Below are 27,991 nucleotides of genomic sequence, written 5' to 3' on the forward strand. Positions count from 1 at the left end.
CAGCCCGGCAACGACAGGAGGGGCGGGAGAGGATTCTGGCTTTGAGTCAGCAGAGGAAACATTCTCTGGAGGTAGAGTTCAGAAAGGACAACTAATCTGTTTTCCAAATAGATTTTCGTAAATAACTGACAGGGGATGGGCTGCTTCTATCTCAGTATTAACCCAAATAATGGATTTTTTTTTAAAGATTGTATTTATCTATTCATGAGAGACACAGAGAGAGAGAGGCAGAGACACAGGCAGAGGGAGAAGCAGGCTCCTTGCAGGGAGCCCGATGTGGGACTAGATCCCAGGTCTCCAGGATCCCGACCTGAGCTGAAGGCAGATGTGAGGTGAAGGCAGACGCTCGACTGCTCGGCCACCCAGACATCCCATCAAATAATGGGGTTTAATCATGAAACCTTCTAGGTTGCTTGCTTGTTTCTCTGATATTCTAATCCGGATCACAGAATGGCTAAGGCAGCTTTAAGTGGAGGGCGGAGTTTGTTTTCTTTTTTCCTTTCTCTGTTTGCCTTGTATTTTCCACTCTGAAAGAACATTATGGCCTCATTTCCTGGTGACTACGATTCAAGTTGAACTCTGTGGAACAGGTATGTCACCTTGAAACTTGAAATTAGATTAAATTTTCAGTCGTCTGATTGGCAAGCCTTGGACTTAAAGAACTTGGCAACTTGCTAAATTTGCAGAAGCGTCACAGCTTAAACGTTGCGCCTCTGTTTTAGGAGTTCGGAAAACAACAATTAAATTACCTATGATGATTGATGTTAAAGTTTCCAGAGTATTTGGGGCTGATTTGTAGTTCTGTTTTCTGGTTATTGAAGTTGCATTAACTATTAGCACTTAGCACTGGATGGCGCAGTTTCTCATCACATGCTGCTCTTTCAGGGGCTCCGTAGTCACCTCTGTCTAGCAGCTGCCATACTTGACAGCACAGAGAGAGAACATTTCCATTACTGCAGAAGGTTTCATGAGATGGCACTGGTCTTTATCATTAACATTGATTTCATTAAAGGACCAGACATTAAGGCTGACCACAACCACTCCCTATGCAAGAACATGCTTTTCAAGTGAGCTTAGTATCAGACCAGCTTAGGGAGCTGAAGTGTAGGATTTCATGTCTACAAACTTAAGAAGCAAGACCGTTGTTAATCAGGAATCAACACAGACTCTATTTAGACAGGAAAGTCTTGTCAACAATGCTGTTATGGGGATAGGCTTGCTCGTGCAGATGAAAAAGGTAAACTCAGTGCAGCACATGCAAATAAAAGTGCTAGCTTGCTGTCCTTGGAGCATAAATTTATGTTGTCTTTTAGATTATGGGGGATATAATATGACCTGATATTCTGGGTTTTTTTCATTGCTTGCTCTTAAATTCAAGAGAGTGAGCTGGCTGGTGATACACAAGAGTTGGGTTTTGGTCACAGAGCAAAGCGTTAAGGTATTCAGATCAGAACAGGATCGACATAGTTCTAGAGGACATATCCTGCTAATGGAACCAGTTATCTTTGGGTAATTGTTAAAGGATTGAAAGCCTGTGCAATGGATGAAGCACACAGCCACTACAGCACTGAAAACATTTCAAAGAGATGGGCTCTGTGCATAAAAGGAATCAAGATGTACAATATAAGATAGGATAAGGAAAGAGTTACCAAAGCTAAACATATGTATACTCTATGCTCTGGAATTTCACTCCTGGGTAAATCCTCAAGAAAAATAAAGCATATGGAAAATACATGGACAAGAATATTCATAGCAGCTTAGCTGCCTGCTGTGCATATACTTGGCTCATAATAAGTGCTCAATAAATGTGAAATTGGATTGAATCTTTAGATTTCATGTTTGGCTTCACAGATGAAGAGACACATACTAGTTGTATATATTTATTCATCAGTTTGGATTTCTAACCTACACTATGGGTTACTTTAAGCAAAGCCAATTTATTAACAATTTCCATTTCAATCTATTATTACTTTAATAAAATATCAGATTGAGCTCTTTGGGATAATTTTTTTCAAGTTTTTATTTAAATTCCAGTTAGTTAAAAAACAGTGTAATATCAGTTTCAGGTGTAGAATTTAGTGATTCATCACTTTCTATACAATAGCTGGTGCTCATCACCCTCCTTAATCGCCATCACCCATTTAACCCATCACCCCACCCACCTCCCCTCTGGTAACCATCAGTTTGTTTTCTATAGTTATGAGTCTGTTTTCTGATTTGCCCCCTTTTTTTCTCCCTATGTTCATCTGTTTTCTTTCTTAAATTCCACATATGAGTGAAATCATACGGTATTTGTCTTCTCTGACTTATTTGGCTCAGCATAATACACTCTAGCTCTATCCACATCACTGCAAATGGCAAGATTTCATTCATTTTTAAAAATATTTATTTATTTATTCATGAGAGAAAAATAGAGAGAGAGAGGCAGAGACACAGGCAGAGGGAGAAGTAGGCTCCACGCAGGAAGCCCGATGTGGGACTCGATCCCAGGTCTCCAGGATCACACCCTGGGCTGAAGGCAGCACTACACCGCTGAGCCACCCGGGCTGCCCCGATTTCATTCATTTTTTTGGCTGAGTAATATTCCATTGTCTATATATACCATATCTTCTTTATTCATCAGTCAATGGACATTTGGGCTCTTTCCATAATATGGCTGTTGTTTTTTTTTTTTTTTTTAAGATTTTATTTATTTATTCATGAAAGACACAGAGGAGAGAGAGAGGCAGAGACATAGGCAGAGGAAGAAGCAGGCTCTATGCAGGGAGCCTGATGCGGGACTCAATCCCAAGTCTCCAGGATCAGGCCCTGGGCTGAAGACAGGCACTAAACCACTGAGCCACCCAGGGATTCCTTTGGCTATTGTTGATAATGCTACAAACGTTGGTGTGCACGTATGCCTTCAAATCAGTATTTTTGTATTCTTTGGGTAAATAGCTAAGAGTGCAATTGCTGAGTCATAGGGTAGTTCTATTTTTAACTTTTTGAGGACCCTCCATACTGTTTCCCACAGTGGCTGTGCCAGTTTGCATTCCCACCAACAGTGCGAGAGGGTTCCCTTTTCTCTACATCCTCACCAACACCTGTTGTTTCTTATGTTGTTAATTTTAGCCATTCTGACAGGTGTGAGGTGGTATCTTATCACAGTCTTGATTTCTATTTCCCTGATGATGAGTGATGTTGAGCATCTTTTCGTGTGCCTCTTAGCCATCTGAATTTTTCTTTGGAAAAGTGTATTCATATCTTCTGCCCATTTTCTAACTGGATTATTTGTTTTTTGGGTATTGAGTTTTATAAGTTCTTTATAGATTTTGGATACTGACCCTTTATCAGATTTATCATTTGCAAATATCTTCTCCCATTCTGAAGGTTGCCTTTTAGTTTTGTTGATTGTTTCCTTTGCTGTGCAGACTCTTTTTTTTTAATTTTTATTTATTTATGATAGTCACAGAGAGAGAGAGAGAGAGAGAGAGAGGCAGAGACATAGGCAGAGGGAGAAGCAGGCTCCATGCACCGGGAGCCTGACGTAGGATTCGATCCTGGGTCTCCAGGATCGCGCCCTGGACCAGAGGCAGGCGCTAAACCGCTGCGCCACCCAGGGATCCCGCTGTGCCACCCAGGGATCCCTGTGCAGAATCTTTTTATCTTGAAGTCCCAATAGTTCATTTTTGCTTTTGGTTCCCTTGACCCAGGAGACATACCTAGTAAGAAGTTGTTGGGACACCTGGGTGACTCAGCGGTTGGGTGTCTGCCTTCAGCTCAGGATGTGATCCCGGAATTCTGGGATCAAGTCCCGCATCGGGCTCCTGCATGGAGCCTGCTTCTCCTCCCTCTGCCTATGTCTGCCTCTCTCTCTGTGTCTCTCATGAATAAATAAATAAAATCTTTAAAAAAAAAAGAAGTTCCTATGGCCAATGTCAAAGAGGTTACTGCCTATGTTCTCCTCAGGAGTGTTGATGGTTTCCTGTCTCACATTTAGGTGTTTCATCCATTTTGAATTTAGGTTTTTTAAGATTTTTAAATCTCAAAATTAATTAATTTTTAATTAATTAATTAATTAATGAAGAGAGCACAAGCAGGAGGAGGAGCAGAGGAAAAGGGAGAGAGAGAACCTCAAGTAGACTCCATGCTGTGAAACCCAATGTAGGGCTTGATCCCATGACCCCAAAATCATAGCCCGAGCCAAAATCAAGAGTTGGATGCCCAATCCCCGAAGCCAACCAGGCCCCTCATTTTGAATTTATTTTTGTGTATGGTGTAAAAAAGTGGTCCAGTTTCATTCTTTTGCATGTTGCTGTCCAGTTTTCCCAACACCATTTGTTGAAGAGACTTTATTTCCATTGGATATTCTTTCCTGCTTTGTCGAAGACTAGTTGACCATATATGTGGATTCATTTCTGGGTTTTCTATTCTGTTTCATTGATCTATGTGTCTTGATCACTATAGCTTTGTATATAACTTGAAGTCCAGAATTGTGGTACCTCCAGCTTTCCTTTTCTTTTTCGTGATTGCTTTGGCTATGTAGGGTTTTCTGTGGTTCCCCACAAATTTTAGGATTGTTTGGTCTAGCTCTGTGAAAAATGCTGGTGGTACTTTGACAGGGATTGCATTAAATGTGTAGATTGCTTTGGGTAGTATAGACATTTTATTTTATTTTATTTTATTTTATTTATTTTGTATAGACATTTTAATGTCTAATTGTTCTTTCAATGCTTTTCATCTCTTTGTATCTTCTTCAGTTTCTTTCATAAGAGATCCATAGTACAGATCTTTTACCTCTTTGGTTAGGTTTATTCCTAGGTATCTTACGGTTTTTGGTACAGCTGCAAATGGGATCAATTCCTTGATATCTTTTTCTTCTGCTTCTTTATTGGTGTACAGAAATGCAACAGATTTCTGTACGTTGATTTTGTATCTTGCGACTTTACTGAATTCATGTATCAGTTCTATCAATTTTTTGGTGGAGTCTTTTGGGTTTTCTAAAATGAATATCATGTCATCTGCAAATAGTGAAAGTTTGACTTCTTCCTTGCCAATTCGGATGCCTTTTATTGTCTTCTGTTGTCTGATTGCTGAGGTTAGGTAGTCCAGTATTATGTTAAGTAACAGTGGTGTGGGATTGGACATCCATGTCTTATTCCTGACTATAGAGGAAAAGCTCTCAGTTTTTTCCCCATTGAGAATGATATTAGCTGTGGGTTTTTTGTATATGGCCTTTATGATGTTGACGTATATTCCCTCTCTCCCTACTTTGCTGAGGGTTTTTATCATGAATGGAGGCTGTGCTATATCAAATGCTTTTTCTATATCATCATATGGTTCTTATCCTTTCTTTTATCAGTGTGGTGGATCACATTGATTTGTGATTACTGAACCACTCTTACAACCCAGGAATAAATCCCACTTGATCATGGTGAATGATTCTTTTAATGTACTGTTGGATATGATTTGCCAGTATTTTGTTGAGAATTTTTGCATAAATGTTCATCAGAGATATTGGCCTGTGGTTTTCTTTTATAGTGGAGTCTTTGCCTGGTTTTGGAATCAGGGTATTGCTGGCCTCATAGAATGAATTTAGAAGTTTTCCTTCCATTTCCATTTTTTGGAATAGTTTGGGGAGGATAGGTATTAACTCTTCTTTAAATGTTTGGTAGAATTCCCCTGGGAAGCCACCTGGAACTGGACTTTTGTTTGTTGGGATATTTTTGATTACTGATTTAATTTCTTTGCTGGTTATTAGTCTGTTCAATTTTTCTATTTCTTCCTGTTTCAGTTTTGGTAGTTTATATGCTTCTAGGAATTTATCCATTTCTTCCAGATTGTCCAATGTGTTGGCATATAATTTTTCATAATATTCTCTTATAATTGTGTTTCTGTGGTGTTGGTTGTTATTTCTCTTCTCTAATTTGTGATTTTATTTATTTGAGGTTTTTTTTCTCTTTTCTTTTTGATAAGTCTGGCTAAGGGTTAATCAATTTTATTAATTTTTTCAAAGAACCAGCTCCTGGTTTCATTGATATATTCTACTGTGGATTTTTGTTTCAGTATCATTTATTTGTGCTCTAATCTTTATCATTTCCCTTCTTCTGCTAGCTTTAGGCTTCATTTGTTGTTGTTTTTCTACCTCCTTTAGGTGTAAGGTTAGGTTGCTTATTTGAGATTTTTCTTGCTTCTTGAGGTAGGCTTGTATTGCTATAAACTTCCTTCTCATGACCACTTTTGCTGCATCCCAGACTTTTGGACTATCATGTTTTCATTTTTATTTGTTTTGCATGCATTTTTAAATTTCTTAATTTCCTGGTTGACTCATTCATTCTTTAGTAGGATGTATTTTTTTTTTTTTAAGATTTTATTTATTTATTCATGAACGACACAGAGAAAGGCAGTGACACAGGCAGGGGGAGAAGCAGGCTCCATGCAGGGAGCCCGATGTAGGACTCCATCCCGGGTCTCCAGGATCACACCCTGGGCTGCAGGTGGCGCTAAACCGCGGCTGCCCAGTAGGATGTTCTTTAACCTCTATGTATTTGTGGTCTTTCCAATTTTTTTAAAAAGATTTATCTATTTATGATAGACAGAGAGAGAGAGAGAGAGGCAGAGACACAGGAGAAGGGAGAAGCAGGCCCTTGCCGGGAGCCTGACGTGGGACTCGATCCCGGGACTCCAGGATCGAGCCCTGGGCCAAAGGCAGACGCTAAACCGCTGAGCCACCCAGGGATCCCCCTCCAATTTTTTTTCTTGTGGTTGACTTCAAGTTTTATAGTGTTGTGGTCAGAAAATATGCATGGTATGATCTCAATCTTTTTGTACTTGTTGAGGGCTGATTTGTGACCCAGTATGTGATCTGTTTTGGAAAAGGTCCCATGCGCACTTGAAAAGAATGTGTATTCTACTGTTTTAGGATAAAATGCTCTGAATATATATCTTAACTCCATCTGGTCCAGTGTATCATTCAAAGCCATTGTTTCCTTGTTGATTTTCTGCTTAGATGGTCTATTGATTGATGTAAGAGAAGTGTTAAAGTTCCCTACTATTATTGTATTATTATTAATGAGTTCCTTTATGTTTGTTATTAGTTGTGTTATATATTTGGGTGCTCCCAAGTTGGGTGCATAAATACTTAAAATTGTTGGATCTTCTTGTTGGATAGTCCTCTTTATTATGATATAGTGCCCTGCACCTCTTATTAGAGTCTTTGGTTTAAAATCTACTTTGGGGCAGCCCCGGTGGTGCAGCGGTTTAGCGCCGCCTGCAGCCCAGGGTGTGATCCTGGAGACCTGGGATCGAGTCCCAGGTTGGGCTCCCTGCATGGAGCCTGCTTCTCCCTCTGCCTGTGTCTCTGCCTCTCTCTCTCTCTCTGTGACTATCATAAATAAATTTTAAAAAAATTAAAAAAAAAAAAAGGAAATGCTCCAAAGGACCAATGGAGATATTGATGGCAAACGTGTTAGGAAGGAAAGGGATGTACTAGACTTAACTATAGAGTAGGGTGGGGACTTCTTTATGTTGAACCATCAGGGGAAGGCCTCTCTGATTCAAAGAAATGTTGTTTGTTTATTTATTTTTTAATTTAACTTCAAATAAGTAACGTATAGTGTATCACCCAGTTACCCCATGTTCCCATCCCCCCTTCACTCCAGCAACCCTCAGTTTGTTTCCTATGATTAAGAGTCTATTTTGGTTTGTCTCCCTCTCTGACTTTGTCTTGTTTTATTTTTCCACTCTTCTCCTATGATCTTCTGTTTTGTTTCTTAAATTCCGATTATAAGTGAGATCATATGATCACTGTCTTTCTATGATTATATTATATATTATATTATATTATATTATATTATATATATATATATATATATATATATATATATATATATATATATACCACATCTTCTTTATCCATTCATTTGTTGATGGACATCTGGGCTCTTTCCATAGTTTGCTATTGTGGACATTGCTGCTATAAACTTTGGGGTGCAGGTGCCCCTTCAGATCACTATATTTGTATCCTTGGGGTAAATCTCTAATAGTGCAATTGTTGGGTCGTAGGGTAGCTCTACTGTCAAATTTTTTAAAAAGTTCCATAAAATTAACAAGTCAGGAAACGACAGATGTTTGTGAGGATGCAGAGAAAGGGGACCCTCTTACACTATTGGTGGGAATGCAAGCTGGTGTAGCTATTCTAAAAAAAAAGAGACAACATTTAAGCTGAAGCTGGATTAGCCAGAAGCAGCCTTCAAGGGGAAAATGTTCCAGGAGGACATGGCTTTTGGCAGGATGTCCTCAGTGGAGGGAAGGGCTGATCTTGCTGCCAGGCAGTATGAGTGCCAGCAACACTGCTGTCAGGAGGCTGAGTGATGAGAGCTGCCTAATGAATAAGGATGTGTTTGGGATGCAGTTCAATGGCTGAGCCCTATTCTCCATGTGCTGCCATAAGGAAGCCTGCATCCTTACAAAAACAGGCTTCCCCTGTGGGAAAGGGTACCACAAAATGCAAGACAAGATTGAAAACAACTTTGTAGAGACACTGCCTCTCTCCAGCATGAGGGTGGATGGAACACACCAGCAGTTGGCAACTGCCTCAGGTTTTAACTCTTCTGCCTTAAACGGTCTTTTGGTGCCAGTGAGGGACAAAAATAAACCCTGGAGATAGCTGCTATGGGATGAATGGCATTCCCTGAAAATTCATATGCTCAAGTCCTAACCCCTGGTAGCTGAGAATGTGATTGTATTTGGAGATAGGTTCCTTAAAGAGATAATTCATCTAAGATGAGGTCATATAGGTGGGCTTTAACCCAATATGGTGTTCTTACAAGAAGAAGAGATGAGGACACAGATGTGCCCAGAGGAAAGCCCAGGTGTGACAGGAGAGGACAGCCATCCACAAGCCAAAGGAAGAAGCCTCAGAAGAAATCAGCCCTGACCACACCCTGATCTCAGGCTTCTGGCCTCCAGCACTGTGAGAAATTACATTTCTGTCATTCAAGCCACAGGGTCTGTAGTGTTTGCTACAGCAGCCCTAGCAGACTAGCCCAGTGGCAGATATCCATTTCCGGGATGGCTTCAGGGATCCAGATCTGGAATATTACTGTTTATTACTTATTTTTCCTCATTACTGATTTTATGAATATTGTAGAAAATCTGAAGACACCAAGATGTACAGAATTGAACAGTAAAAAGTAACTCACTAAAGACAATCAAATAAAGAGAATAATGAATAGTCTCGCTTTCATTCTGCCTTTTACCCAGTCCTTACTACAATATCTCTTACATCAAGCTTGAGCTCCTCCAGTGATACAGAGCTCAGGATCTCCCGAGGATGCTTTGGCATACTTGGCAACCAGTGGTTGGCATATCCTTGATCCAGGACACCCTTGACTGACTATGCAAGAGGATGTTTTTCCTGGAGAGAGGTCCTGGCTGTGTCCATGCAGGACAGGTGGGACAGCTGAACTGGTCTAGTCACCTTCACCCAAGCAGGCAGTGGGAGAGAGAGCTGGAGGGTCAGAGGGGCAGGGGCTGTGGGCCTGCAGAGAGGGCTGTGGTGTTTCCACTCCCTTCCCCACAGGACAGGACCGGGTGGGCATGGGTTCCAGCCCATATGCACCATGCAGCCAGGTGGGGTGCTGACAACTGCATCCGTTCTGATGAGCTGTGGCACTTGCCACACTAGCAATCATGCGCTTTGAGTGATACCTTTGCTTGTGTCCCCGTCTACCTCACGTCAGACAGAGAATCACTCACAGAGAGTGGAGCTGTCTGTAGAAGAGAGACTGGCATATTATTTCCCCGTCAGATGCTCCCCAACGTGCACGATGGTGAGCCCAGTGCCTGAGGGCGTAGGTACCATGAACAGAAACAGAGCCTGCCTTGTAGCTGGAGAAGTCTAAAGGTGGAAGGCTGATTCAAGCTCCAGTGACTGGGTTGAGAGAGGAGAGCTTTGCAAGTAGTCTGCCCTGCAGTGTGTTCCTGGGACCAAGTGGAGGCTGCAGGAGGGAGCTGGAGGGACCCCCTGCCTTTGGGGCTGAGAACCCACTGCAGGGAAAGGAGGAGGCGGTGACGTGAGGCTGGGAGAGCACCACTGAAAGCCTGGGAGTGGGTGGGATGGAGGGAGGTGGTGAGAGTGCATCGCCCACGTCAGGGAAGATGCAGTGTGGAGGTGCCCAGGCAGGTCCCCAGTGGCCCCACAGGTGCTCTGAATGGAGAACCTGAGGATGCCCACCACAGCAGAGGAGAGGACCCCCACAGCAGAACAGCCGGGGGGGGGGGGGAGGGTGGTCCGCAAAGAGCCCTGGCTAAGGATAAGGAACTTTGCTGTTTCCTTCTGTAGATGCCCAAAGCTCTCTCCCCTCTTCCTTGCCATTCCTAGAGGAGCGAGAATGGAACGGGTGGGGGGAAGGAAGTGGAGACAGGCCGGGTTGGGGGGAGGAGTGAGCAGAGTAAGTAAATCAGTGGAGCACCCCGCTTAGGCCGCCACTGCTGGAGGGAGAGGAGCTGTGTGCCAGAGGCAGGAAGACAGCTTTGATCCCAGTTTCAATCCCACTGCCCTCAACTCTTTCTGAAGTCGAAGTGACTGGAAAGCTCCACCAGTTGCTGCAGATGCTGCCAAGGAGTGAAGGAGAAGGAGCTGACAGGGCAGCCCAAGGCAAAGGGGTGAGAAGCAGAAACCTCTGCGCATCGTGGTCTACTGAGGCCGGCCTGGGGAGCTGCATGGCTGCAGTTGAATGCACAGACTTGAACCTGTCCCAAAGCCTGCTGGGATCAAGGTGACAGGGAAAACCGAGCCTCACACAGCATCGCGCCCACACCGAGGAAGCCGGGCCTGGGGGCCATGATAGGAAAGTGGACCAAATGTGACAAAAACAAGACAACTCGTTCAATGTCCTTACTTAAATCTTGATATCAAGTGGTTTTCTTGCTACTACTTGGATTTAAAAAAAAAAAAAGATTTATGTATTTCAGACACAGACAGCAAGTGGGAAGAAGGGCAGAGGGAGAGAGAGAATCTCAGGCAGACCCTGCTGAGCATGGATCCTGACCCAAGGCTCTACTTTATGATCCTGAAATCATAACCTGAGCTTAAATTAAGAGATGGTCACTTAACCGACTTAGCCACCCAGGAGCCCCTGACTCCTGGATTTTTTTTTTAAGGAGAAAAGAAGATGTTGAAAAAATTTCAATGACAGGACAGGAAGTTCTGATTTCTTTTTTTTAAATATATATATATTTTTTATTTATTTATGACAGTCACAGAGAGAGAGAGAGAGAGAGGCAGAGACACAGGCAGAGAGAGAAGCAGGCTCCATGCACCGGGAGCCTGATGTGGGATTCGATCCTGGGTCTCCAGGATCACGCCCTGGGCCAAAGGCAGGCGCCAAACTGCTGCGCCACCCAGGGATCCCCGGAAGTTCTGATTTCTTTAGACCAGGTTACATGAAGATTTCTTATGAATTTGAAGAAGATGGCAACTAGGTGTTTTCAAGTTATTACAATAAGATTTAGGCCAGATTTAAAAATAGTTTCACAGAAATTTTTAAATGTTGAGGGTTGTTTCTAGGGAAATATAATCTAAGGGTAAAGTCTAATCTACTTCCCAAGTAAGTTGGGAAATGTACTTTGGCTTTAGGGTAATTTATACTTTTGCAAGAGAGGGAAAAGTCTTACTGAGGCATGGCTTTTTTTTTTTTTTTTTTTCTGGGCTCCACAGTATAGGGTATGGAACCAATTTCTTCCTCTGCCTAATTATTCAAGGATAAGTCTTGTGATCTAAAAGGGACAACATGCTGTCGTGTCCACAGTAAGGGGACTAATGGTCTTGTGCTTGTAAAACAGCAGCCCAGTTCCTATTTAGTCCTTTGATTTCCAGAAACAAGAGCCTGATTCTTACCACCCCTTGGATGCAGTTGGATCCAGTGTCTGGCGCCGTTGATGAGAAATGGCAGTGGAGCCAAATTGTAGAGGATTAGTATAAATCCAGGGCCTTCTACACTTGAGGAAAGGGAGTGGACATTTTTACCTTTTCAGGGATTTGCTTGAGAAGCCATTAGGATATGTACAGATATTAGTACTTTGTAAAAGAGTTGAACAAAATGATTATTGAAACAAATTCCGATAATTCCATCAGACCCCCCTATATTTACAATCTTGAAAATGTAGGATTTCTGTTTATTTGTGCTCCTGGCATTTCATTTACTTAATTTTTTTAAATTCAAGTGAAATTGACCTACCACATTACATTAGTTTCGGGTGGACAACATAAGGAAGTGATATTTGTATAGACTGGAAAATGATCACCACAAAGTCTAGTTAACATCCATTACTATACATAATTTTAGGATTTTTATCTTATGATGAGAGCTTTGAAGATTTTAGGCATTTCAGTTTACTTAGTACATCAAAACAAACTTAACAAAGACAATTTCAGCTCAGTAGCTGCTTGTTGCTTAATTTTTCATTCCGTGTAAATCTTAGAAGACATTCAGTGTGGTCACGTTGGGTAGAAAGACCAGGGAGAAGTCACACTAGATGTACATAACCCACGAATGGGAGAAATTTATATCTTTTGGGTGCTAAGTAAATCAGTACTGAATTACCCTGTACAATCATGCCTCATGGTACTTCCATTTCAGTACAAACTTCCCTCACATTTACACTTCCTCTGGGTCACCCCCATCTCGCTGTATTCAGGGGTGTTCTGTTGCTGGAGAGCTCGGCTGTCATTGTGTTGTCTGAATAGCTGTGTTGAGTAAACAATGATTTGGGAGAAGCAACCTCCCTCCTTTCCCCCCCTTTCCTATTTGGTCGTGGCTCAATTTACTTTCTTGGTTTGTCTCTCTTGAGATATCATAGAAACGAGGGAATTCATTTCTCCATTCCATCCATCCATCAATCCATCCATCCATCCATTTCCCAAGGCTCACTGAGTGCCCAGACAGGCCACATGGCAGGAATACAGGGGCTCCCAATGCAGCACAGACTTGGGCCTTGCTCTCATGTCCCAGGGCCCAGAGAAGGCTTGTGTTGCAGATAAACTAAAGATTTTTATTTTTTATTTTTTTATTTTTTAAAGATTATATTTATTTATTCATGATAGATGGAGAGAGAGAGAGAGAGAGAAAGGCAGAGACACAGGCAGAGGGAGAAGCAGGCTCCATGCTGGGAGCCCGACATGGGACTCGATCCTGGGACTCCAGGATTGTGCCCAGGGCCAAAGGCAGGCACTAAACTGCTGAGCCACCCAGGGATCCCCAAACTAAGGATTTTTAATAATCACCCAGGTGACTCCACAGCTGATAAAATTAAAGAGGGTGTTCTTTGCATGGAGACAATGAAGTTCATATCAGGGCAGGGATTAGAGACCCTCCTGACAAGGACTGTGGACAAGCCACATGACATCTAGAAGCCCTTTGCCCTTCCGACTGTCCTGGGTCTGTTCTCAGGTGGGGTATGGAATGTTGTGAGCCAACTGAGGCATCTCAGGAAGTATGTCTCTACTTCTTTGGTTTTGAATCTTCTGTTGACTCAAGACACTATGACCTTGGTGTTGAAGGGTCTTAGCACTACACTCCTGCACTTCTGGGAAGGGTCATGGAATCTGGAAGCCCTTGCAGTAGGAGCGCTTTTCCTCACATCCCTAACCATACCGGCTAATCTATGCTAGTTGTGAGTACCCTTTTGTGAGTGACTGAAACATGCTTAACATCCAGGACTTTAAACCTCAGGCCTATCAAAGTACAGTGCACACAAGAAAACAGTGTCCACCCACCCATTTCTCCCCCTTCTTCTACCTCAGTAGACACTCCCCTGATGGATCTCGTGTCAATGGCCATAGAAGAGGTAGCTCTGTACTGCCTGGGTTCTACCTCTTGTTGGTCCTCTGTTTCTCACTCCTGGGGGAGCCAAGACATCATGGTTAATTTTTCAAAGCATCATCCAGACAAGGAGGAAGCTCCAGTTCATGAGTTTCTCTGTCTTCTACAGCCTTTGCCATACAGCTGTCTCCAGAAGCAGGGTGTGCTCTCCCCTGGCCTTTCCCACAACCTCATCCTTTAGCAAGTGGGCTTACTCATGACTACTTCAACTGCCTGTATCTGAACAAAGTATAAAAGCTTCTCGACAATTCTATTTCTATGGTTGGTATTTGTTGAGTGGAAGGTTACTTCCTGTTTGGTAAAAATTCTAACATTCCTTTTACTGGAGGAGCCACCATGTAGGAGGGATACTTAATATTCTTTAGTTGAAGACCCTCAGCAACTAAAATTATTCCCCTTTCTCGCTCATGTGAATCTTGCACAAGTGATGGAAGTGGTGCTTCTTGGGCCAGGAGAACAGGGGGTGGCTCCCTGATAAATCCTTGATATGTCTGAACACGTAACAGAACAAATTTCCAAAAATTTTACATAATTATTAAGACCACTCCTATGCTGAAGGCTATCAATATCTTGCATTTGAATGACTCTTATTTTCAAAGTACACTTGTATGTTATCTCCTTATCAATGAAGCCAGTCAAAACTATTATTAATCCATTGCCTAGTTTTATTCTTGTAGGTCATTTTACTGTACTGAGGCAGCTTTAAAACTGCTTTGCTCCTGTATTGGTATGTGTTCAATGAGAAAAAATACATTTACGTTTACAAAAGACTTGCAGACATAACATAAAGAGATCCTGTGTACCAATGGTCCTCAACCTTGGGGGATTTCTTCCCTGCACTGCTCCCGAGGATATTTTGAACTGTCTGAGGTTCTTAGATTTTACAATTGGATGTGCTGCCGGCCTGGAGCATGTAGAGGCTGGGGATGTGCTACACATCCTACAAAAGAATAGACAGCCTTCCACAAGCATGACTTCTCTAGCCTAAAATGTCAACAGTGCTCAGCTTGAGAAACTCTGCTGTAGACTCTTCACCCATTTCCCTACGGCCATTATATGAAGTGACCCTGATACATAAAAATTAAAGAACTATCATTATTTTTTTTTATTTATGATAGTCATACAGAGAGAGAGAGAGAGGCAGAGACACAGGCAGAGGGAGAAGCAGGCTCCATGCACCGGGAGCCCGACATGGGGCTCGATCCCGGGTCTCCAGGATCGCGCCCTGGGCCAAAGGCATCATTATTTCTTTTTTCAAAAAGATTTTATTTATTTACTCATGAGAGAGACAGAGAGAAGCAGAGACACAGGCAGAGGGAGAAGCAGGCTCCATGCAGGGAGCCCGATGTGGGACTCCATCCAGGGACAAAATGCCACCAGCACCCTCGTGGACACACTAGGATCTGAACCCCTTTCTAGCAACTCATGGAGCATGAAGTGCCTTGGCTCAAGTCTAGCAAATGGCAGGGAGTAAACCTCAGGACACACCCTTGATTTTTAGAGGATATTTTGTATCTAACAGCAGCTGTCAACGTTGAAAATGTTGAGCTTAGTGTTTTCGGCAACAATTTGAACCTCCTAGAAATCTTTGTATCTAGGTAGATAAAATATTTTCAATCTCTTTGCGGAGGTTGAAGTTGCCGAAAGCAGAAGTTGCCACCAATGGAAACCCTGAGGAACAGAGTTGAACTGGTAGTAAAGGATGGCATAGTTCCAAGGCGATGGGGACCCAGGAAAGTACTTGGGGCACAGTGGTGTTGGTGGAATTGTATGTGTCCCTCCTCCTCCTCCCTTATTTTTCTTTATTTTATTTATTTATTTATTATTTATTATTATTATTTATTTTTGATGGTCACACACACAGAGAGAGAGGCAGAGACACAGGCAGAGGGAGAAGTGGGCTCCATGCACCGGGAGCCCGACGTGGGATTCGATCCCGGGTCTCCAGGATCGCGCCCCGGGCCAAAGGCAGGCGCTAAACCGCTGCGCCACCCAGGGATCCCCCTTATTTTTCTTTATACCTCTTTATACTTCTTTGCACCTGCTAGTGTGTCCATTTATTTACTTGTTTATCTTCTGTCTCCACCTCCTTTAGAAAGCAAGCTCCATGGGAGAAGGGACTTTGCTTTGTTTACAGCATATCCTCTGACTCTCTGCAGGGGAATGCGTGAAAAACAGCTTGACTGTTTCTGCCAGTAGAGGTCACTGTCCCTCGGAGATTCTCCACCAGTGTGCCTCCCCCCCCCCCCCCCCCCCCCCCCCCCGGAAACCCCCCGCCCCGCCCCCTTCCTCCACCCCCCACCATCCAGCCCACCTCCCACCTCGCCCTGGCATATTTGGCAATGATTGGAGCCATAGTTGTATTTTCACCATGTGAGTATGCTGCTGGCCCCTGGGGGCTGGTGGCCAGGGATTCCGCTTAAAGCCTGCAAAGCAGGGGACAGCACCCAACAAACAACGGTTATCTGGCCCCAGATGTTGCCAGTGCCAAGGTAGAGAATTCGTGGTGCAGGCGAAATCCCACTACGCGTACCTTTGAAAGAAAGACAAAGACACTGTCTGATACTAAAGTTGCTTATTCTTCTTGTTAAAATAGAACAAGCACACTGTTTTCACTATGGAAACTGGGAAAATAGGGGAGAAGCAGGCCTTCCTGGTAGGTGGGGTTCCAGGGCAGGGCAGGGCAGGAGGAAGGCAGAGGTTTTGGCAGCAACGGTGTGTCTTGAGCGTGGGCCCTGCAGGATCAGCAGAGGCGGGTCTGGGGGCCTGGGCAGAGGCGCAGGCTGCGGTGGTGAGGGCTGGCTGGTGGTGTCGGTGCCTCGCGTAGGCGCGGGGGGCAGCAGGGTCAAAGCACGGCGGGTTTGAGTGTCAGGAGGTGGTGGCGGCGGCGGGACTCTGGCTCGGGACACAGGGGGGGCCCCGGGCTGCGGGTGTCGCGGCAGCAGGTCAGGCAGGCCCCCCAGGTGGGTGGGTGTTCCGCTAGACAGGCGGGGGCCAGGAGCAGAAGCCTCTTCTCAGAGGCCCAGGCCTGGGCACGAAGATCGGGACCACTCCGTCTCTCCAGACGGGCCTGAAGGCAGATGTCCTGGCCTCTGCATTCAGCTTGCGCCTCTTGGCGTGGGGGGCTTCAAACCAGAGCGGCCTGTGGGTCCTCCTCTTTCCTCTGCTGCGTCGGCTGGGGGCCCTGAGCGGGCTCTCCTCGGCGCGGGGGTCCGGGCGCTCCCGGTCGGCTGGAGCCCCGGAGACGCTGCCGCCTCTGCTCTCGGGAGAAGGGACGTTGACGGTCACCACGTTCCAGATGTTCAGGAGGCTCTGGGCTTTGCAGAGCCAGGGCTTGGCCCACGTCTTGCGAGGCGAATCCCGGTCGGTGAGGATCTCGAGGGGCGGCCTGCTGTGGAAGCGCCTCCAGGGCTTGGGGACCACGACGCCCTGGGCCCGGGCGCGGCCCCAGCGGGGCGGCAGGGTGGGCAGCGGCCTGCGGCGGCCCCACAGCTCGCGGTAGAAGGAGAGCACTTGGCCCTGACCCAGGCCCAGCGGGCGGTGGGCGGGCCCGGGCCCGGGCTGCGCGGCGGGGCGCGTCCAAGCGGGGCGCGGCCGCGCGTCCTTCGTGGTGCCCAGGTACGAGCTCAGGTAGCTGCCCATGACCGCCGGCCGGCGCGCTCCGGCCTCGCCTCTGCCGCGGGAAGTCGCTCCCGCAGGCGCCCCCCGCGTCCGTGTCCGCGTCCGTGTCCGTGTCCGCGTCCGCGTCCGCAGCCGCGAGGCGCGCAGGCCCAGGGCGACCGTTGACAGACGTCCCTCGTGGGAACCCCGCGTCACCGGTCACGGGTCCTGCGCGAGCTGGGCCAGCGCCTGGCGGGCGCGGCAACTGCCGGGGGCGCCGCGTGCTCTCGAGGCCGGGCGCCCCCGCCGCCCCCACCGCCCCCCCCCAGCTCCCCACGCAGGCCCGCGGCGCCGGGCCTAGGCAGCGCGCCCAGGAGGCCTTTGGCTTCGGCCCGGACATTTGCACGGACGAAATGCACTCATTTCCGTCAGGTCCTCACAGTGACAGAACGTGCGCACAACGGCACTCGGTCTCCTTACTGCAAAAATGATCGGAGGGCACTTGGACGCTCTTTTAAAGAAAGAGGAGCTTATGTTTACCCCTAAAGGGCACGTGCGCTTCCGTCTTCCAGGCTGCTTGCTAATGCCCCCTTGTTTTGCAATTTTGCTCTCGAGGAAATGGTGACGGCCCTTCAGGATTTATGCTTTAGCCCCAACAACGTTCATTTAGGTGGACTCTCCTTTAATTTTCAGCCTTCTTACAGTCCTAGAAAGTGTTTTCTGTGTATCCAAATGATTTTCCTTTTTCATTTCTATGGATAATGATGGAGTAGAGTCATATTTTCCATTAGTACTTGAAAACATGTGACATCCACAAGTGTTCAAGGGCTGCTGGGTAACTGATTTTAGTCCTTACGTTTAAAGTCTGTTTAAGTTGGTGTGAATCAATCTCTTTTTGTGAAAAATTCCCTCAAAAGCCCATGCAGAATGCATCTGTTGGGCTGGCTCCAATGATCGGATGAGAGATATAAAGGAGAAGCCAATGATAAGCCCAAAAACAGGCAACAGATTCTATCCAGAGCTGAGCGGGATGGACAGCTCAATGTTGAGGATGCTAAATATCGCTTAATGAAGACATTCTTGAGGTTTTCCCTTTTTTTTAAACTAGTTTTACAGGTAGAGTTTAGTGATTCATCAGTTGCATATAACATTTAGTGCTTATTACATTTAGTGCCCTCCTTAATGTTCATCACCCAGTTACCCATCCTACCCCTCCTCCAGCAACCCCAGTTTGTTTCTTAGAGTTAAGAGTCTCTTATGGGGGGTGGGGGCTGGGTGCCTCAGCCAGTAAAGCACCTGCCTTCGGGTCATGATCCTGGGTCCTGGGATTGATCCCCATGAGCCCCAAGTTGTTCGGCTTCCTGCTCAGTGGGGAGTCTCCTTCTTCTGCTTCTCCCCCTGCCCATGTTCTTTCTCTCAAATAAATAATTTTTTTTTAAAAGTCTCCTATGGTTTGTGTCCCTTTCTGATTTCATCTTATTTTCTCTTTCTTCCTTTGTGATCCTGTTTTGTTTCTTAAATTCCACTTATGAGTGAAATCATGTAATTGTCTCTCTGTGACTTTCTTTGCTCTGTGTAATAACCTCCAGTTCCATCCATGTTGTTCCAAGTGGCAAGATTTCATTTTTTGATGGCTGAGTAATATTCCATTGTATGTGTGTATGTATAGTGTATATATATACACAGACACATATATACTATGTCTTCTTTATCTATCCATTGATGGACATCTGGGCTCTTTACTTATTTTGGCTACTGTGGACTTTGCTTCTACAAACATTTGGGTGCAGGTGCCCCTTCAGAGAGATACCAAATGTTTTGGGATTCAGGGGTGTGGTTATCTGATGGGTAGCATTCTCCACTCACCACTGAAATGGGGGGGGGCAATTTTTTATTTAAGGAATGATCCCCAGGTAGATGATTTTTAAAAGAGAAATTCTTATGATAGAAATAACTCTTCATAGATACCTATCTCTTCAGGTGGTCATAGCATGAGATTGGACAGTCTAATCCCATTGTGTGTGGATTTCTTATAATGTATTTTTCTTTCAAATGTCCTCAGGAGTTTTCCTATCTGCAGCACAACAGAATGTCATTCTGGTTTGTAAGTAAAGAATCCTCCAACAAATCAGTTTTCTGCTGGTGAGCTATAGGGAATAAGAAGTGAATCACCCCTACCTATGCTTTTACTGGTAAACCAATGTGTTAATTAAAAGCCATTTTCACACTGAAGAGGTTTCTTTCACACACTAAGCGGTAAAGGATTTCATTTATTAGTTGATATTAAAGATTAGTACATATTAGTGGTGCTCAAGCAGGGGTGAGCTTGCAGTAGACATCAGAGAATGTATGGAGGTATTTTTGGTTGTCACTCTTTGGGGTACTACTGGCATCCAGTGGGTAGAGGCCAGGAATATTGCTAAACATCCTATAATACACAGGACAGTATCCCACAATGTAACTACTGATATATTTATGATGACCACATGAAACTTATGGAGAATAAACAACTCATGGAAAATTACAACTTAAGAACGGACATCAAAGGTGTCTTTGGGATATTTTTCTATTCAATACCATAGTATGCATTTTATTTGAAATAGTTTTTGTGTCTCTTAGGAATATTTGACAGTTTTAACATTTCAAGTTCATCCGAAGGTATTTTAGTTTATTAGTTTCCATTATAAGTAGGGTTCTTCTGTTATATCTTGTGATTGACTGTCACAGGAATTGAGGTCTATAAATTAGTACAGTACTCCAATAATGTTCCTCTCATTTCTTTTTTTTTTTAAGATTTTATTTATTTATTTGACAGAGAGAGAGTACAAACGGGGGGGGGGGGAGCGGCAAGCAGAGAGGAAGAAGCAGGTTCCCACTGAGCAGGGAGCCGATGTGGGGCTCCAGCCCAGGACCTCAGGATAATGACCTGAGCCAAAGGCAGACACACGTAACCAACTGAACCACCCGGGGAACCCTCCTTTATCTTACTTTGCCTAACTTTATTGGCTGCTACCAGAATTTAATCAATTTAATATTTAGTATAATAATTATAGTGGAGTTAGTAGATATCCTTTCCATACCAGTCATACTCTACTTCTGAGCCCAGATTAATCGACATTATTAACTTAGGGAATTCTCATTTGTTTTATTAAAAAATTTTACAAAACATACATGATGATGCCACCTGGGTGGCTCAGTTGGTTGAGCATCTGATTTGGGCTTTGGTCATGATCTCGGGTCCTGGGATTGAGCCCTGTGTTGAAGGCAGACACTTAACCAACTGAGCTACCCAGGAACCCCTAAATGAATACAACCTTTTAAAAAAATACATGATGAATTATCAAATATATTTTAGGAATTTATGAAAATATGAGTTTTCCCTTTAGCTTTGCGGACGGGATGTAATCTATTGATCATAAGTGTATGATTCCTAATACTGAATGATCCTTATAACTAGAAAAAATCCTATGTGGACAAATCCTACTAGAAAAAAAATCCTACCTAATATACTGGTGGATTCTAACATTTTAGTTTTTTTCCTAAATATTCTTGACAGATATTACTTTAGGGGCTTAGTATTTACTTTTTGGGGAGTGCCAATCTTTGGTGGGTTTTGGTTTCATTGTTGTCTTGGCTTCATAAAAAAGAACTTGGAAGCTTCTGTTCTTGTAAAAATTTTTTTAATCAGAATTCCAAAAAAAAAAAAAAACAAGTAAAAGCAATTATTATTACAGTTAGTTCATTTTTGAATTAAACATTTTGTGAGTTGACATAGTAACCACCACTGAAACTCTCATTTCTTTTCTTTTTTTTAAGATTTTATTTATTTTTTCATGAGAGATACACACACAGAGAGAGAGAGGCAGAGACACAGAGGGAGAAGTAGGCTCCCTGCGGGGAGCCTGATGTTACTCGACCCCAGGACCCCGGGACCATGATCCAAGCCAAAGGCAGATGCTCAACCACTGAGCCACCCAGGTGCCCCTAAACTTTCATTTCTAAATGAAGAACAATTACCAAGTAAAAACCTCTGACTTAGAATAAAATTTCTGTATTTTTGGGCTCTGTCTTTACCTTGAAATTTCACAGTAAGTTCTCTTAAGAAAATTAAGGTTTTTGCATCAATACAGAGAATAAACTCTGAATTATATTTGCCAGAGGGGGGACACCTGGGTGGCTCAGCGATTGAGCATCTGCCTTTGGCCCAGGGTGTGATCCTGGAGTCCCGGGATCGAGTCCCACATCGGGCTCCCTGCACGGAGCCTGCTTCTCTCTGCCTATGTCTCTACCTTTCTCTGTGTGTGTCTCTCATGAATAAATAAATAAAATATAAAAAAAAAAGATATTTGCCAGAGGGGAGGGAATATCAGGGATGGGGGGGATGAGAAAAACGGGTGAAGAGGAGTGGGAGGTACAGGCTTCCAGTAATGAAATTAATAAGTCATGAGGATGAAAGGTAAAAAGCACAGAGAATATAGTCAGTGGTATTGTAATAGACTTGTATGGTGACAGATGGTAGCTACACTTGTGGTGAACACAGCATAACATATGGATTGTCAAATCACCATGTTGTACACCTGAAACTAATATAACATTGTGTATAACCTACACTTTAATAATAAATGAATAAAGAAATATCAAAGGGTTTCCAGCCTTCATTTTTTCCATGTAAAGGTCTTAATTTTCAGAGATTCTGCACAATGCATATACAGTAAAACACGTTACTATAAAATGAGAGCAAAAAGCTTATGCTCCTCTATGTGTTAACTCCTCTCTGGTTAATTTGAAGTATTTCCAATTTCATGTCCAAACTGAGACAATGTTATAGCACATCTTAATAAAAATGTATAAGCATTACAAGATGTTAACAACTGATGCCAAAGTTGGAGCCCAGCCTTGTTTTAAAGGGACAGACTAGCATTTCCTCATACAGAAATGTGGAAAGAACATACCTGATCATGATCAACCTCTACGGGCTGCTTCTTAATGATCCAGGTGACAGACTCAGAGAGTGGAGGGGTAGTCAGGGACCCCGAGTAGGTCCAGTAATCTGGGCAGGCAGGCATCAGGCAGGAAGGATCGAATGACCCAAATTCCACAAGGGTGTCCTGGCCAAGAGAAGGGGTCACCGAAACTATCATTCAGCGTGAAAACCACTCAGGAATTGCAAGACAAGACCCTGATTCCTGGGGAGTCTGGGGACCAGCACTGGTCCAGAGGAGTTGCAGGTACCTCTGGGTGCCTAAGGACAGAATCACACCCATGCTTTGTTCTTACATATAATCCACTGTGCAAGGTTCTCTTTTTTAAAAAAGAGACATAACAGATTTTAATTGAGACATAATTGACAACAGTATAGTCCTGACAGTCCTCCACGGGAACATGGCAAAAACCACTTTCTCCGCCCAGTCTAGTGAGTTTGCTGCAGGTGGTCTGCTCTGACCTCTTTGGGAGGCATCAGGTGGTAGCTGGTGCATGAACAAAGAGGCTCCTCTTTTTCAAGAAAAAGGAATAGAGTTCTCCTTTCTAAAACACAATGCAAATTCAGGGGAGCCAGGCCCCTGGGAGGAAAGGGGAGACAGAGAGAAGGGAGGAAAAAGAGGGAGGTGGAGGGGAAGAGGGAAAGAGGTAGTGGGGAGACAGCCAGGTGGGTGGAGGTGGGGAGAGAGAGAGAAGATGTGGACCCCCAGGGAACAGCCCCTTTGGGATCCTGAATACTGGACAGTTAACCCTGGGGCCTGCACAAAGGTAGATCCTGAAGGATATGGTAACTGTTCTTTACAGCTAGCCAAGCCAAGGTTCTGTCAGACTCTTCTCTGCCCCCTGCCTGTGAGAGGGCAGGTAGAGTCAACAGGGCTGCTCTGGGTGCTTCCACCGGGACTCAGAAGGAGCAGAGGGGACAGCACTGTGTTCCCGAGTCCCTGAGCGCTGGGGCATGGCAGCAAAACCAGAGGTCAGTGCCCACCAACAGAATCACTTCTGTGGCCTTCAAGGTGTCCCAGGACCAGGGGCTCAACACATGCATCTTAAGTGGCAAATTGTCTTCTGGGGCAACTTTCAAAGTGCCTTGTCAACGTCTCCACTCTGAGATCAAATGTAAGGTGTGTTTCAAGTGATTTAGGGAAAATAGTATTACCTTATGCTTGACTGCACCGTATCCATCAATTTCTGTAGCTCTCTGTGATATGTAGCTATAGAACAATAAATGAGAAAATATTTTTAAAAATGAGATCTTACTCTAGTATTGTTATTGAATGTGAATTTGAATCAGATACTTGGTGATTACCTACAAACAATTTACAGTACTCAAACTTCACTTAGGCTGAAAATTTTGGATGTTACAAACATCACTGAATGAAAGCATATATGCAACAAATGGGCAGGCTGTCTGCGGCCAGGCTCAAGCCCACAGGGTGCAGGGAAAGGTGGCCCTGCTGTTAGCCTTGCCCTCTGAGCCTCCCTGGCGCTTGGCCTCCAGGGGTGCTGGTGGCTGAAGCTCTCCCAGCCAGCCCATGGTGTGGCCCAGCTCTCAGCTCCCGCCCAAGTCCTCAAGGACTCATTCAGGGTGCCTCAGTGTTATAACAATGTGTTCCAGTTTCTGTTCGGTGCTTTGACATCTGAAGCCTTTCTGACACAAGAGGGGTTGTCCCTCCCAGGGCTAGCTAATTCCAAGAGAGAACAAACACCTGGGAGAGTGCCCTTCATAAGGAAACCAACCAATCCAGAGCCCAACCACCTCCTTTATAGGGTTCTTACATGCTGAGTCACTAGTCCTGTGCCCTAACCTCCCCAGGACTAGGTAGCAGACAACTAGGGACAACCTCTATACCCTAGAGCCTAGTGAAATTATTCAAAGCGGCCAATCTTCAGTCCACTTACACTATCTTATGCATCCCTTCCCCCAGAAACCAAAACAGGCTCTCATCCACGATTTCTCCTCCTTCCCTTTGCCTCCTGGCCATCCCTGGTGCTTCCCCAGGTGGCCTGCCTTCTGGTTTTAGGGACTGTAGGATAAAATGCTTCTTTCATGACAGTCATTTCCATGTCTGTATGTTTTACCCTACCTGATTAAAACAAATCTTGGGTACCCTTAAAACACTCAGACTCCAGAGCTTGCAGGAGGCTGCACCTGCTGAGCCTGCAGGAGCTCAGAGGCTCTGCACAGAGTGTGGTCCACAGATTTTCAATCCAGTTCTCCATCTGTCAGTGCTGTGACCTGGCAGGAAAGCACTTAACTTCACTCAGCTTTGCTTCATCTGAAAAATGCAGATGATAGTATCGTCATCAAAGACCTCTGGGGAAGTTAAATGAAGCACTTAGCAAATATATAGTCACATGGCACTCATAAATATTAGTTTCTTTCCAGATCACTTCCCAAAGCTGTTTGACTTTATGTTCTTATGCCATTTAGAATATATTAACAGATCTCACATTTTAACCATTATTTATTTAGCATTATCTGCCTTTATCCCTTTGTAACAGTGCCTACAAACAGAAAAGTAATGTAAACTACAAAGGTAATTTTCAAGTTTCTAGGAGCCATATCTAAAAAGTTTAAAGGGGCACCTGGGGGGCCCAGTTAGTTGAGTGGCTGCCTTTGGCTCAGGTTGTGATCCCAGGGTCCTCGGATTGAGCCCTGTGGCAGGCTCCCTGCTTGGTGGGGAGTCTGCTTCTCTTTTTCCTCCATTTGTGTGCTCTCTCTCTCTCTCTCTCAATAAATAAAATCTTAAAAAAAAAAAAGTTTAAAAAAAGGTGAAATTACTTCTGATAACATTTTATTTTGCCAAATACATTGAAAAGATTGTCAGTGTAATCAATACGAAAAATTACTGACTTTCCATTTTTTTCCACAATAAGTCTTAAAAATCTGTTATGTATTTTACACACAATGCATCAAATTAGATGTTAAATTTTCATCAGAAATACTTGATTTGGGAGCACCTGGGTGGTTCAGTCAGTTAAGCATCTACCTTTGGCTCAAGTCATGATCTCAGGGTCCTGGGATTGAGTCCTGCTTCGGGCTCCCTGTTCAGCAAGGAGCCTGCTTCTCCTTCCCCACCCCCCCACCCTCCACTTGTGCTCTCTTTCTCGCTCTCAAATAAATAAATAAATAAATAAATAAATAAATAAATAAATAAAATATTAAAAACAAAACAAAGAACTACTTGATTCAGATTTTACTTGAAAATATAGATGCATATACTCAAGTTGTTCCAAACATTCCAAAAGTTTTCAACAACTGAATTTAGTAACAGTTTTTAAATTTAATTAAAATAAAATTAAAAAAAATCCATTTCCTCAATTACACTAGCCACATTTTAAGCTTAATAGCCATACATGCCTTATGGATACGATATCGGACAGCACAGTTTTTTTATATCATTTGAAATGTTATTTGTAACGATTTTGTATTTTAAGCATTGCTTATCTTACCAGTGTATTGATCCCAATATTCTTAAGTAACAATATCATAATGTTCAATCTTTCCGTTCTAGAATACAACACATCATTTAAAGTTGGTAAGATTTTTTTACCTTTAAAAATATTTCTATTATAGGGGCATCTGGGTGGCTCAGTTGGTTAAGTGTCCAACTCTTGATTTTGGCTCAGGTCATGATCTCAGCATCATGAAATTAAGCCCTACATTGGGCTCTGCACTCAGCAGGGAGTCTGCTTGTTCCTCTCCCTCTGCTCCTGCCCTTGCTTGTGCTCTCTCTCTCTCAAATAAATAGATAAAATTTTAAAAATAAAAAAATTCCTATCAGAGCCAAACCATCTTCCTCTAGTTGCTGTATCCTCAAAGCTTTGAAATTTGACTGCATTATGAAACAGCAAGTGCAGCTGAAACACTATTAAAAGAAAGATTAATGCCCGACCCTACAGGATTGCTTCAAAAGAAATCAACAGCCTTATTCAACCTACAATATTTAAACGTTTCCTCACCCAAAATAAAGCCACTGGGAAAAGCATATGATAATTTTTTTAAGATTTTATTTATTTATTCATGAGAGACACAGAGAGAGGCAGAGACATAGGCAGAAGGAGAAGCAGGCTCCCTGTGGGGAGCCTGATGTGGGACTCGATCCCAGGGCCCTGGGATCACGACCTGAGTCAAAGGCAGGTACTCAACCACTGAGCCACCCAGGCACCCCAGCATATGACAATCTGATACAAAATGAGACAGAAATAAAGAAATGGAAGCAATTTATGCAGGAGCAACAATTAATATTACTTTGAAATAAAGGGATTTATTTGATGAGAAAAATAGTATTTACATAGAAAAGTGGATAATATTTCAGTGAGGGATCAACATTTGTTCAATTCCCATGTTGATTTGCCAGAAACACTAAAGTCCAAGATCCATTGGCTTATCAAAAGTAGTAAAGATGCTTATCTTGAGAGAAGCAGATTCTCCCCATGGAAATTAAATAGGAGTTAAAGACACAATTCTTTGATGGATAACCACTCAAAATGTATTTCTATTTTTAATGTAATATTTAAAATTAAATTAGGGGAGAAGTTGTAAAATATATATATTTGTTATTTCCTTACATGCTCCCTATACTTCCCTACAAATTATTCCTCATCCATGATTCATGACCTTTCTAGCATCAGCATCCCCCCCAGCCTCCCAAGTGAGACGACGACTCAAGTATGTGGCTAACTTTGCCTTCTCCTCCCTTGAAGAGGAGTCTGCCTCCAGGTCCTGATGCTTTTTATGGAAAACAAGATGGAGTCAGTCAAGTCAAGCAGGGGCCTGTGTCAAGCAATGATGGGAGCAGTTAAGGGCAGTGCAGCGACCAGACAGCACCGAGACCAGCACCAGCTGACAACACCCCAGAACCAATACCAAGCAGAAGCAGAGGAGGTCTGCAGGGGCCCAGAACTGGTGATTAAATCCCTTTAGCAAGAGAGGACTTCTGCAGCAACATCAGACTCCTGAGAATGACCCCTCTGTGTCTGAGCACTCGGGAAAAGGCAGCCGCCGCCAAGGGCTGTGCCCGATGTGTCCCCCAACAGAACTGAGCCCCTCCACCGGACCCATCAACGCCCCAGCTCAGGGGTGCGCCCACAGCCCGACTTCGTGTTTGGCCCAGGAATTTCCTGCTCCCACCCCTCCTGTGGTTTACTGTGTGGCTTGTCTTCTGTCCTGCTCTGCGCACGTGTAAGAAGCCAAGCTAGCCACGTGGTGGGGTGTCCTGGAGTGTGGACTCCTCACCCGCTTCACAATCACGTTACCCTTGCTCGGTGACCGACACCATGGAAAGAGACCGCCCGCAGGTGCACCTTCCGAGTGTGCTCAGGACACCTTTATTTTAGAAATGCCTTTTAAAAACATGCTTTCTCTCTACTTCAATTGTTACAGGTTTCATTTAAGCTCCCACCATCTCATGCTTGGATTAATCTGACCTTGTGGACCGGCACTACTGACTGGGTTAATCTCAAAAAATAAAGCAATTTACTATTTAAATGAAACCATGCAAATAAATAAATAAATGAAACCATGCTGTGCCACACTGTCGCGT

At 44.0% G+C, this 27,991-nt stretch overlaps 1 protein-coding gene and 1 long non-coding RNA gene across 5 annotated transcripts in view; one reads left to right on the forward strand and one right to left on the reverse strand.

Annotated features, from left to right (window-relative positions):
- Positions 1-27,991, reverse strand: part of CA5B (carbonic anhydrase 5B) — a 133,051-nt gene that overhangs the window by 86,885 nt on the left and 18,175 nt on the right. For 3 of the 4 annotated variants that reach the window (XM_077888847.1, XM_077888852.1, XM_077888846.1), the window contains exons 3-5: positions 24,530-24,721; positions 23,602-23,656; positions 22,418-22,573 (exon numbers count right to left, since the gene is read on the reverse strand). In XM_077888847.1, coding sequence (XP_077744973.1) covers positions 22,418-22,531 — 114 coding nt within the window. In that variant the 5' untranslated portion in view covers positions 22,532-22,573; positions 23,602-23,656; positions 24,530-24,721. Of the gene's footprint in view, positions 1-22,417; positions 22,574-23,601; positions 23,657-24,529; positions 24,722-27,991 lie in introns of those variants that run through there. The other variant, XM_077888849.1, reaches the window with a different exon arrangement.
- On the forward strand, positions 241-27,980 carry LOC144308416 (uncharacterized). Its single transcript, XR_013374885.1, has 2 exons — positions 241-590; positions 27,075-27,980. It is a non-coding gene; the product is annotated as an uncharacterized LOC144308416 (long non-coding RNA).

The sequence above is a fragment of the Canis aureus genome, chromosome X, assembly GCF_053574225.1.
Source record: "Canis aureus isolate CA01 chromosome X, VMU_Caureus_v.1.0, whole genome shotgun sequence".
NCBI classification, from domain to species: domain Eukaryota; kingdom Metazoa; phylum Chordata; class Mammalia; order Carnivora; family Canidae; genus Canis; species Canis aureus.